The 12941-nt window shown below is 42.9% G+C and overlaps 1 protein-coding gene across 2 annotated transcripts in view; it reads left to right on the top strand.

Annotated features, from left to right (window-relative positions):
• The first annotated feature begins 754 nt into the window (after positions 1-754).
• The window catches only part of PTPN2 (protein tyrosine phosphatase non-receptor type 2), a 34154-nt gene continuing 21967 nt past the window's right edge, over positions 755-12941 (top strand). Inside the window, exons 1-4 of one of the 2 annotated variants that reach the window (XM_075416509.1) lie at positions 755-976; positions 4353-4443; positions 12084-12184; positions 12807-12905. In XM_075416509.1, the coding sequence (XP_075272624.1) occupies positions 908-976; positions 4353-4443; positions 12084-12184; positions 12807-12905 (360 nt within the window). In that variant the 5' untranslated portion in view covers positions 755-907. The remainder of the gene's footprint in view (positions 977-4352; positions 4444-12083; positions 12185-12806; positions 12906-12941) is intronic. The other variant, XM_075416508.1, reaches the window with a different exon arrangement.

Here is a 12941-nt window from a genome sequence, read left to right as displayed (position 1 = left end):
TGGGGCTCGTCCGCCACGCTGCAGCGGACAGACACCGGGTACAGGGGCGGAGGGGCAGGGCTAAGGACACGGGGCGGGGCTAGTCGCGGAGGGCGGTGGAGGGGGCGGGGCCAAGTGCTGCGGGGCGGTGGAGGGGCGGGGCTATCCGCCGCGGAGGGCGGTGGAGGGGGGAGGGGAGCGGCTGGGGCAGGGCGGCGTGCGGAGAGGGCAGATAGCAGTGCGCACGTGCCTCCTGCCCGTTCGTGGGGGGGCGCGTGGGGGCAAAGCCCGAGGGCCCGGGGCGAGGTCCGGGACGGGGACCCTGCGGGGGGGGGGCGGCGGGGTGGGAGGAGGGAGCCCGGCGCTCCGGCCTCTGGCCCTTGGCGGTACGGGTTAGCACCACGCGTGCTCGCCCACATGGCCGCTCGCCCGCCCGAAGGGCCGCCGGCACTCCCCCGCCGTTTGAGCAACGCAGCCGTTGCTACGCCCCTCTTGGCGACCTTCGGCTCTGCCAGCCGCTTGCGGAGCCGCTTCCCGAGGGGCTTTCTCCTGGCGGCCATCGCCGAGGGCTGCCGCGTTCCGGCGTGGGGCACAGCAAGCCCCGCTACAGGTCGCGCCCCTACCCCGTTCCCCTTCCCGCACTTCTGCTTTCCATCGCCAGCAGCTGGCGGCCCGGCCCGGCCCCGGGGCCACCTGAGGTCGGGCCGCGCCCCCCGTGACACCACCCCAGGTGCTTCCCTCCTCCCCGAGGGCGTGGTCCCGGCAGCCCTCGGTGGGCGGGGGCGAGAGCCGCGCATGCGCCCGGCGCCGGCGGCAGCGGGACCCGTTGCGAGCGTATGAGCGCGCTCGCCGCTCCCGGGTGGTGGGCAGCGCGCGAGGGGCCGGGAGCTCGCCGGCCGCCGGACGGGCTCGTGCTCTGGCCACCGCCATGTCCGCCGTCATCGAGCGGGAGTTTCAGGAGATCGACGCCACCAACGACTGGCAGGCGCGCTATCTGGTGAGCCGAGGCGGCCGCGCCGGCTCTACGCCGGCCGGGCGGCGGGAGGGAGGAGCGGGGAAGGGGCCGCGAGCCGCTAGCGCGCGCTGCCGGTGCGGGCCGGCTCGGCGGGGAGCGGAAGTCGCCGGGCCGCGGCTCGTTCTCAGGTGCACGCAGCGAAACTGCGGGCAGGCGCCGCGCATGCTCCCGGGAGGCGGCCGCCGCTTCTCCCGGGGGGGGGGTGAGGCGCGGAGCGGGGCCAGCGCGCAGGCGCAGCGCGGCGTGCGGGGCCGGTGCGCGTGCGCGCCGCCCGCCGGAGGGGGCGCCGGCTTCGCGGTGCGCCTGCGCGAGGTCGGCGGCGGCCGGGGCCCCTCAGGCGGGTGCCGGCGGCGGGGCGCGGAGGGCTCAAACGGGCGGCTTGGTGTGAGCCGGACGCGGGGGTTTTCCCCGCGGTTTCCAGGCGGAGTGGGAAGTTAAACCTGATCTTATCGACCCGGCCAAGGCTTGCCGCCGCCGGCTTCCCGGCTCCGCCGCTGAAACCGCAGCGCAGCGGCTCCTCAGGCACCCGCTCGCCCCCCCGCCCCGTTGCCGCTGCCCTCACCTGGCACCCGCAGGAGGCCTGCTCAGAAAACGCGCCGCTTGCCCTTTTTCTTTGCAAGCGGCATCGGTTACTGCCTGTTGTCACGGTGGTCTTTGGGTCAGTTCCCTAGAACAGACTTTGTCTGTTGGCTTGTAATCCTAGGGTGGTTACTCGAGCCAGCGTGTGTTTTACAGTGCTCTTTCACAACTGAGGAAAAGCAACCCGAAACGAAAGTGCTCTTTACTGACTTAAGTTGTGCTTTTTCTCTGTTAAATTAGCAGTGTATTTGATTTACGTGTGTTTCAAATATGTTATCTCCCGACCTGTATTATGGAACTGAACTGTTGTTTGAAATCAACAGGGAATAGCAGAAATAAACTGGGCTAAGTTAAGGAGCTAAAAGTTTAAGGCAAGAGTTCTGCAACCAGTATTTTTCACGAGGTAGAAAAGGACACACACATTACATCTGGTATATCCAGACGGAGCAAGTTAAGTTTCCCAAGTCATTTTAATAATATTTAGTTGTACTTGGAGAAGTAAACCAAAGAGAAAATTGTATATTAAGCCTTGCTAAACTCTGTATACGGTTTTCCTAATTTTACTACAGCTATGCTGTAAAATATTTTTAATAAACTTTTTTGTATTAGGATTTTATGTTTCCCTGATTTTGTAGATTTCACAAACTCAAGGTTTTTTCAGGATACTTGATGTATTTGTTTTATATTAAAACCAGGGAATACAGATATGCTTTAAAACAAAAAGAAAAGAGCACTTCTTTTAAATAGCACATAATTGTAGAAAATACTCTAATTGCTGACTACTTGTTTTTACACTGAGTTTTTGTTTAGGAAGGTGTTTTCCTATGATAGTTTTGTGTAAGAGATACATACTTGCCCTGAGAAGTGTTACTGTGTCTGAAGAAAAAAAATAGTTGGGTATTGGAGTGTTCTTATTTTTCTTGCTGAGACCAGTTTTGTGTATTTGCCCTTCAGTTCCATGAGTTTGCCAAGACTTGCGGTAAAATCCTATGAAGCTTGGAATACTTATGCTGACTCCTGGAGATCCTTTCCAGTTTGAATTACTGACTGAATAAATAATACTGGTTTTCACTTCTTTTTTTATTCTGTGCAAGTTTTTCTTGTGTAATTTGCCATACGTTACATCTGTCATCTGGTTTGTTTCTCCAATTTGTGATGCTGGATAGTATGTGGGAAAACTGATTTTAGAACTAGTCATTAAACTCCCTTGGGTTTAATTCTTTTTAGCAAGTCCCCCTCCCGTCACTGTAGTAATGTTTTCTAGCTGTTTTAATTTTTCTTCACCGAATTACAGGTTTTTTTCTGCGCACAGAGGATGCCAGTGCTTTTAAAAACAAAATGTGTTGCATATTCTTATGAAGTAATACGATATTTACATTTCATGGGAACTTGGTTGCGAATGCCTGCCAGACACATTTATTCAACATACATGTGATTGCTCCCAAAGGTTGTAAGCCGTATAAACTAGAGGAGAAGACAAGTTCCAATGTGCTGTATCAAAAAAAAAACTGATTGTCTAATATATTAAGAGATTTTTATAGAAATATGTAGAGCATTGGTGTTTGACAGTTGCTGTTCCACATTGTGGTTTAGATTCTTTACAGGCTGGCACTGCATTTTAGTGATGTCACACACCAGCTGCTAAAAAATGGAGCTTCATTACATGTGTTAGTTTTCCTCTGAAGCCCTTTTTGGCTGTGTTAATTGTCTGGGAATATATAGACTATTTGGGAAGTTTGGGAAGACCAAGAAGGTAGTGGAAACATAGAGAAGACCAAAGAATGCTTAGTTGTAAAGAGAAGTTTAAATGCTATTTGAGACATAATGATCACATGTAGCAACATCATCTAAAAAATAAAAGGAGAATTCAAAATAAAATATTGTTATTTCTATATTGTACAACATGTGTGCTGAGATGGCATCAGTACAGACATATAAAGGGATAGTTCAGTTCATTGGAGACTGCTTGTCAGTAGCACTTTCGCTGTGAGACAGTTGTCTACATAAGGTAAATATATCTTAGTGAAGTTGTGGAAAAGATACACTCAGAGGCAAAAAATTAATAAAACTGAACATTCAGAGTATGTGAACAGCATGCTGCTTAAAACAGTGTGTAAATGAGTATGTTTTAATATCTTCCAAATGCAGATTATTGAAGGGTTTGTATTAACGCCCAGGGAGAAGCAAGCTGTGATTTCACATTGATATTTGTGAGTCTAGAATTGTTCCTTTGTATTGGGTCATGTTTAACTACAGCTATATGGGCTGAACTGTCAAACCACCAAGAATAATCTTGTGGCTGTAAAGAGCAGCCATAAAATCATTAACTAGTTCAGTTGCCTTTGTGGGGATTTATGCTGCAAGCTGGTGTGCAAAGGAGCTAGCAGTATACAGCTGTTAGTTCTGTCCATCTGAGGCTCTCGTTACTGTGGGAGATAACGTGCAAGTCTGAGGTAAACTGTAAGCATAATAAATATCCGGGTTGTTTTTTCCCCTTTCGTCCCTACTACATCAGTTGCTTGCCAAATTGCACTTATGTTAGTTTAGTGGTGTTAATCAATTGTGGTAAGATCTAAATGGCAACAGCTTGGCCAAGAATGAGACACATGTTTTCTGAGTGAAAATAATAATTAACATTTTTAAACCAACCTTTACTACACCTAGTGTTAATAACCTTGATTAATTAAGAAGTTTAAAAGTCTTGCAATAGGAAGTGTAGAACACTAACCTTTTTCAGCGTGGCTGGCTATGAGTAAATTGTATTCTCTGTCTTTTAAAGGAAATTCGACATAAATCCAGTGACTACCCTCACAGAGTTGCAAAATACCCAGAAAACAGAAATCGAAACAGATACAGAGACGTTAGTCCATGTAAGTATCTTTTCTGTAATTATTGCAGTAAACTTTTTAGACCTTTTACTTACCAGTTGATTTCTAAACACTGTAGCTAATTAATCATGGTCACTGTAGGTTTTGTATTTTGTTTATTTCTGTAGGCTATATTTTGTTTATTTCTGTGGGCCTGTATCCTATGGTAAATGTGTTTTTTTTTGAAACACATGCACAAATGTATATAACAGAAGGGAGAAAAGTCTGCCGGTTCAACTCATTGTGCTGAGTGGTGAAAGAGATGATAGCAAATCATAGTTATTAGTATGCAGGTAAATGTTTGTGAGCTGCACAGAAATATTTTAAAGATATTTTACTCATAAAGCAATATGAAATAATTTTCTTATTTGTCGTAAAAAAATCAACAACTGCTGAGCACAGAAATGAAGTTAGTAAGCCTTGACTAACAGTTTCCTTTTGGGCTAAGTGATTCCACACATTTATAAGATTGTGTAGATAAATGCCACTGGATTTCTACTGCTGCTTTAAAAAATGCATGAGGTTTTGTTACTTTTGTCTGTACAGAAGAATGCATGCATAAAGTTGTTTAATTTTCTCAATGCAAGTAGATATGGTATGGAGTGCTTCGTATTTAACTAGCTGCCATAAAATGTCATTTGTGGTATAATGATCTTACATCTTGGGTGAAGACAGCTTTTTTTTTTTTTTTGCTAGCTTCTTTGCTACTGAAGCGTTACAGACTTTGTTCAACAGGATTTACTTTAGAAACTGTAATCCAAAATTGTTAGGAAAAAATGTGAGCAAAAGATTGTCAATGTATAGCTATAGCTGGAGATATTGATCATAAATCACTTTCAAAAGGACTAGGGAAAAAATTCAGTACAGCCTTAATTTTTCTCCAAAATACTGCAGCTGGAACAGGTGAAATGTTTATATGTTTTTTAGTACGAGGTTTCCCAGAGCACCAAAGGCTCATAAAAGCCTTCTTGTTACTGGATCTAGAATTTTTGAAGAGTTGCTGGTGTATCGGGGCTTTTTGTTTGAGAGCCTAATCTGAATACCTATTGTAAGCTTTGGAGAAGTGCTGAACTCCTTGTTTCCAGTTGAAAGATGTGGTAACAACATGTGCATAGCACTTCTCAAAATTACACGGAAAGGGTCTTGGGTTGAGTCACACTTGTCAGATGCAGCGCTGTGTGCTGCTCGTTAGGCTGCTGCCCGAGTGCGAACTTGCATGGTGTATTCGCACCAGATGGATCCACTCTGGCTTAGTGCTGCATCTCAGTACTGCACTCTGCCGAAACTGAGCTTAGGAGTTCAGTGTGCGGCCTCTTTGCTGTGTCTGTCTGAGAAATGTGCAGCCCTGGAGAAGACACCTCAAGTCAGTGAAGGCTTACTGACTTCTGCTGTGTGCTCAGCAAAGGGAGGTATAGGCCTCTGCTCGACCTGTGCTGGTCTAGGCAGAGGTATTTGCGTCTCCCGGGTTTGCTGCCCTGTTACAGCACAGCATTAGCATCTCACCGGTGGTGAAGTAGGTCATGTTTTATTCACTTTGTTTCATACCTAAATTGGGATGGGGGTTGTAGGGAGGGAAGGCAGGAAATTTGGTTTGAACCCATGAGACCAAGTTCTTTTCCTGGGTCCAGTGTCCTGAACGACTCCCATGGCAATAGCCGTATTCATGCATTTACCATGTCTCACATCCACGGATTTCATTTCTTAGGCACTACTGCAAAGAGAATGGCAGCTTACCTTCAACGTATTTGTGATTTTTTTTTTCTTCTTTTTAAAAGCAGGCTTTCTAAAAAAATAAAAAAGGCAGTGTTATTTCAATAGCATCTAATAATGGCTGCAGTAATACCACAGAGGTGTGATTGTATTCATCTCCTGTACATTTTTTGAGCTCAAAATTTTTCATAATCACAGCATGCCTTTTACAGTAGTGAAGGGTGTCAAACACCTTGGCCTTGGTCATGGCAAAGCCTGCTGCTGGAAGGCTCGTTTAGTCAGGAGGAAATTAATTGTGTGATTATGTTAATCCCTGGACCCTGTACAAGAGCAGAGAGACAGTTAGATAAAGTCTAGTCTTGAAGTAGTAGTTGGGCTCAGGAGATGGTTAGAGTCATTACATGCTAGTTGACATGAAGTATAACGTCATGATGAACTTTGAGGTCTGTCTGAGTTTTTAGCATTTATGAAAGAACAAAAGATTTGAACTGGGCCACCAAGATAGCCTACAGAACTGGACACTAGGAGCAAGGCTGTGTGAGGAGAACAGAACAAACCCCTGTGTCTGAACTAATTCCTGTTGAATTTTACATCTGTGTGTGTTCAAATATGACTCATAATTGTTTCTGTAATGATGGTGAGAGTTGGGAGGAGAAAGAGACCTGGAAAGGAATATATGATAAATAATATTGCAAGATAGCAGTACCTAAATTTCAAAGCATCTAGGATAAGAGCTATGTGGTTTGGTTCCTGTGGTGAACACATGTAATCGTGGTGCATTTATGCAAGAAACCGGCATTGCAGAAGTGCAAGACAGTTCAGTCTTACACAGTCTTGACGTCTCAATCCTTCACTTTGTGAATTCTGCTGCTCTTTAACAGTGTTTAAATGAAAAGCAGGTGATTCATATCATGGCCTTCAGAACTAGCAGTTAAACTTTTAAGGTTTAGCTACTTAAGCATATTGTAAGACATAATTTGATGAAAATGCATTATTTCTCCTTACCAGTGAGAAAAGGGTTTGTTAATCCAGACAGTGGCAAAGCCAGTCTGAAATTTGAGGTGGTATGTCTGCGAGAGGAAATGCAGAGATGATTCTGTCTTATGGAAAAGATGTCAATTACGAGTGCAGGAAAAAATGTTTTGGGTTGGTTCGCCCCATTTCGACCATAAACCAATTTGTGTCTGTTACATACATTTCTAGGTAAAAGTTGTTTTCTGTTAGCTGGGAAAGGCTAATCATCTTTGCCCATTACAGCTGAGTTTTGCATTGTCTCCAGTTTCATAAATATTTTTGTTAGTGCCCAGTTTTGTTGGCTAAAGAGCTATGGTGTGTATAAGTTTGGTTGGGTAAAAAGCCCTCAAGAGTTACTGCCTAGCCAAAATAAATAGCAGTCTAGCAGTTTGGTATTAGTCTAGAATAGGGAGAGGAATATTTTGGCTATGTAGTAGTATTGAAACAGGAAGTTAATCTGAAATAGGTTTGGTTTGACAGCCAGTCATTTCCTGACAGATGAAACCATTTCTCAGAAAACATCGTTAAGAGGAAAATAACTTATGAGGTTATTATTGTGTATTGATAACTTTAATGAAACTCTAAGATTTTTGTTATTACTTTCCTTCTAAATCTTATCCTTGGTTGATATCAGAGGAGTCTAGTGTCTCAGATTGACTGTAAACACCTTTCAAGATCTGCTTACTGTGTTCCCAGATTTAGAGGCAAGAAGGAAATCCCCTCAGCAAAATTGGCAGGATTTTTTTTTTTTTCCTTTTGCTTTTGGAGAGTAGATGGGGGTTTACGCAGTTTTATCTTTATCCTTCCTCTGTAATGTGGTGTAGCCCCATTTCTTGGGTTGTCTAAACTTTTTTGCCTGGTAGGTTGTGTTGCTGTTGGAGGGTCTTGAGAAGTAGTGGTTTCTCTTGTTTTCTTCCTGTGGCTATTAGTAGACCTTGTGTCGGACCTTTCAGCCATAGGCTTGCCATTGTCATAGGGTGTGCACCAGGTGAGAGGAGTATGAAGGGTGTTGTATGTTACAGGGAGCAGAGTCGGAGCTGACGTGGTGGCTTTGCACATAGTGCTGATTAATTACCATTGTGAAAATGTTCCTTTTCTGTCCTGTGTTTTGAGTGTATGCACTGAGAACAGGCACGTGTTCTGTCCAAAATGAGCTTACTGCACTTCTTGTTGCCCGTATTAGAAGCTGATATTGATGATTTTTATGATATCACCTAATGATTCTCTGGAACGTGTTGTTACCAGAAACATGGTATAAATAAACTGAACACGCAGCTTTTGGAGACGCTTCTTGCTTTGGGGTGGGAGAAGAGGGGAATTTTATAGCACATACTGATCTAAACTTTATTGTGTCTTAAGGTTTTTTTCACAGTCCTGCTTAAAAGTGTACAGATCCTGTGCAGTAGTTACGCATATATTTCTGTATGAAGACATTTCAGTGATGAGCTAGGCCATGAGTGATACGATGGCATTTGTTGTGTACAACCAGTGATGGGGTGGGGAAAAGTCACTTTGTTGTTCCTTTGCCTTAGGCTACCTCTGAAACTTGAGACTATAGGTCTAGTGACAGAGTATTGTAATTTGAATAATTTAGTAGCTCAGACTAGATTTAGATTAGTGGAATGAAGGGGATTTGCTGGTAGGTGGGAAAGGGTCAGACTGGGTCATAGGGATGGCTTATGGCTACATGTTTTATTTGTGACTTTCTTTAATCCACTAAGTAGCATTTCACCCTCCTTTGTTGTTAATGGCTCTATATTTGGGGAGCCAGAGACATCTCTTTGATAAAAGATAATTTTAAAGTTATGCAGTGGTTTCATTTCTGGAAACACAGTTGTTTTCAAATCAAAACCTTTCATTAACCAACTGCAAGAACTGTATGATGTAAAATGCTAAACGCTGATATGTCATTGTCTTTTTAGCAGGGAGTGGGCAAATTGATGCGTAATGTGAAGTCTTGGCCTTATTTGAGACGTGGGGAGTGTTGTCAGTGATATTGGTGGGACAGGGTTTCACTTGAAGTGGGTAATAGAAGTTTGCTTATCTCGGACAGGGTGGTTCTGGGAGTAGTTTTCTTAGTGCAGGAGCCAGAATGAGAAGCATTTTTAAGGTTTCCTCTTCCCTTTCAGGCTGCATAGTTTGTCGAAAAAGGGGAATTAGCACTTCAGATAAACCTATCTTACATCTCATCTTAAATGTTGCCATGCCCACAACAGCTAAAATATAGTAGGCATTATCATTCATATAAATCTAAAATACTTAGTAACTGGAAATGATTTACGTATGGGAAGTATGTTGCAGCTGACTCGCTGTCAAAAGTTGGCTTGCTTCATTTAGTTCAGATGAGCAAGCCAGGGCTTGAATGAGGTTTCTGGGTCATTGTGTCCTTTAGGAACCTTTTCCCTTGAAAGAGAGGAAACCAATGTATTCGAGTGGCTTTCTGTGTCCTGTGGAGTGTATGCCAGGGTATTTGTAGAATCGCCTCTGAATCGGGGAAGAGCAGGGAGACTGTCTATGCATGGAATTAGTTGTTAAAGGGGCCTTTAAAAAAACTTTCAGAATTTTATTTGTCATGTTTACAAAGCAGAATTTATAAGAAGGAAAAAATAGGGTTGAAAATGTGTGTAAGGATTACTGCAGGAAACCTCATTAGGGCCTCGGCAGTTATCTCCTACTGGCAGCAATACAGCAGCTGCTGCTGGGTGATTAAACTGTTAACAGTGCTTGCTTACGTCATCTTTCCGAGAACACTAGTACCGGTATGTGTGATTTACTATAACAAGATCTTAAGTTTTTCCTGTTGGCAAATGACATGTAATATTTACAAAGGTCTTGGTTTCTCTCCAGTAGAAACATTTTAGATAAAATGATACATGAAAGGAAAATGTAACACTTTCCTATCCAGACAGTACAATACAGGGAGATATATTTTACTTTTAAACACACGTGTGTCTTAATTTTACTGTGTCTTGGCTTTGATAATATTTTGATAATATTTTTTTTTCTTCATATAGATGTATCATAAATTGTTTTAAGATTCCTGAAAGTCAGGATGGTGTTGCCTTACAGCTGGAATGCTAATGAAAACAGACTAAACCAGTAACTTTCTCATACTTTTGTGTTAAAAATAGGTTTTCAGCATATTTCTGTTCTCTGCATGTTTGTATGTGACTGCCTGTAAGAGCTAGCAGCTAAAGGAGGTAGGATGACAACCCCAAATCTCAGTCCTTCCAAAAAACAAAACAAAAAAAAGCTAATTTACTGTTGACTTCTTTGCTTGACTCCAGCAAGATCCTCTTCAACGGTTACCAACAGCAGATAGATGAGGGAGAGTATAAAAGCAGATCAAGACCTAGTAAGTGTTTCCCAGGCTTCCAAACGTATGGAAAGTGTTCTACAGACCGCTCATACGATTTTATAAACAAGAGCCTAATTCAGTAACTGTTATTTGATTCCCATCAGCTTTTTGCTTATTTGGGGTCATTGTTATGGATTTCTTAGATAAGCCTTGTGCTGTATAGACTGGCTGTGATACAGGGACTGGCATAGCTGCACTGAATGTGATACTTGGTAGTTGCTTCTGTCAAAATTCAGGGATTTTGTGCTTTCCCAAGATGTTTGTCAAAAGGAAGTCAGCCTTTTGGTGCGTGGATGGGAGAGCGAAAAGTGGGCTGACATTTTAACAGCAGTTGTGCCATCAGTCTGAATCCTGAATGAGTTTTGTGGGTTAGACCAGGTGAACATTGGTTCAAATATGGTATTGCACTGTAATTCACTCTTAGCTCTGTCAGTTTCTTTATGGAATCCCTTCCGTCTCCCCCTGAAATGTGTTGAAGTCTCTTAAATTCATTTTAGTTTGCAATTTTTTTGATTTACTTTTCCCATAAGCAGCCTGTCTAGGCAGTTGAGCTTCAGGGGGCTTGCAGTCAGTTGGATCTCATTTCCTGGCGTGCAGCTGTGTACAAATTTTAAAGTAAAAATGCTGTTTATTTAATACAGTTCTAATAAATGGCTGAAGGATTACTTACTGTGAACAAGGCTGATTACCTAAATGTCTCTGAGAGGGTGATAAATCAGACACTAAAAGGTTCTGGGAACAGCCACAGTCACTTTTTATTATTGCAGTGTTTGAGTATGACATTCTGGTAGTCTTTCTCCTATTAATGTTATAATTTTAAATGGAGCCTTTTGCTGGTCTCTGCCATAAATAGGGGAATCTTCTGTCTTGCCTGTATAATCATAAGAGACTGAAACTGTAATTAGATTAGGGTTTGTTTAATTGGAAGATTTGTGAAATAGATTTTTGCTTGTGCCCCTTCTTTAGTATTTGTAACTTGTATAGTGTTAAAGAATAAATTACAGGGAAAATTCAATTGATTAAAACTTGGTATGAATTATTACAAGCAGATTTTTTTTTTTAGCTGTCGGAGTTAAACTTTATGATTCTACCTCAGCCTATGAAACTTCAGTTCACCAAATATCCTGGAATTCAGAACTTAAAGGAAACCATGCAGTGGAGTGATCTGGTGTGACAGGACAGAGCACAGCCTGGTGTGGGTTGTGGTGCTGTTGTATTAAGGAAATGTAGCTGTTGAGGGATGGCTGTGAGCATCTTTGGGCATGTGTGGGAGGGTTGGCTTTTTTGGTTGTTTTTTGAAGAAAAGTGGGTTTTCCAGTGTTCTGAACAGCCTCTATTAATAGCTGCCTGAAATTACTCTGATGGAATGCTGAGGCGAGAATGAGGCAGGCAGTTATCAAAGTTACATGAGTATACGCGACTTCCATGTATATTTGTAGTTTGCCATTTGGTTAGTACTGTAGAATTTATTTCTAAATGCTTGTGAGACCTAAACTTGTCTGTTAGAGAGTATCCGTCAAGATGGATGCATCATTAATTCTTAATTTTCTTTGAATTTTAGATGACCATAGTCGTGTAAAACTGCAGAACACCGAGAATGACTATATCAATGCCAGCCTAGTGGTCACAGAAGAAGCCCAGAGATACTATATTTTAACGCAGGTAAGTAGTACCAATTTCTAGGTCGTTACTAGGATTGAGAATCTGGGGGAAGGGGATTTGTACGATCATAATTTGTATTTGGATGGTTCCTTGTCCCTGTGAGTTACATATAGCTCATACTAACTGCCTGCTCTATCTGGTTGCGAGCACATTATTTTATGTTTTAAGAAAAAGCTAAAGGGAATATTTAACTCTGAAAATTTATTGCATAAAAAGCTTTTCAAGTATTTCTTACTCTCTTCTTCAGTGCTTTTGGAAGTATGTTGCAACGATACTTTTACTCCTTATTTCATCCTATACCTTCCAAGTATGCCTGCAGTAGCTTTTCTTTTAACAGCACGGTAGTATTGATGCCCAGACTGAAACATCGCTTCCCTGAGTTCTTACTGTTTTGTTGTGGTGTGCTTGATTTTTTTTTTTTTTTTAAGAACTTTTAAGTACTGGAATGATTTGTGCAGTGTAGTTCCTTTCTTGCCTGTCATTTCTATCGTTCTATTAATAATTTCTTTAAACTTTTCAGAGGAAGACTTTTTCCTGTTTCACACGGTGAACTATTAACTGTGTTCAAACACTGCTTTGCCTATACGTTCTCCCACCCTTTTTTTTTTTCTTTACTACACAGGGTCCGCTACCTAATACGTGTTGTCATTTTTGGCTAATGATATGGCAGCAACAAACCAGAGCAGTTGTCATGCTGAACAGAATTGTCGAAAAAGAATCGGTAAGTAATACTAGGCCTAATGCTGTAAAGAGAGCC

This window comes from Opisthocomus hoazin, chromosome 3 (assembly GCF_030867145.1).
Source record: "Opisthocomus hoazin isolate bOpiHoa1 chromosome 3, bOpiHoa1.hap1, whole genome shotgun sequence".
NCBI lineage: Eukaryota > Metazoa > Chordata > Aves > Opisthocomiformes > Opisthocomidae > Opisthocomus > Opisthocomus hoazin.
The sequence above is the reverse complement of the archived record's forward strand: the minus strand, read 5'-3'. Positions and strand labels throughout refer to the sequence as shown.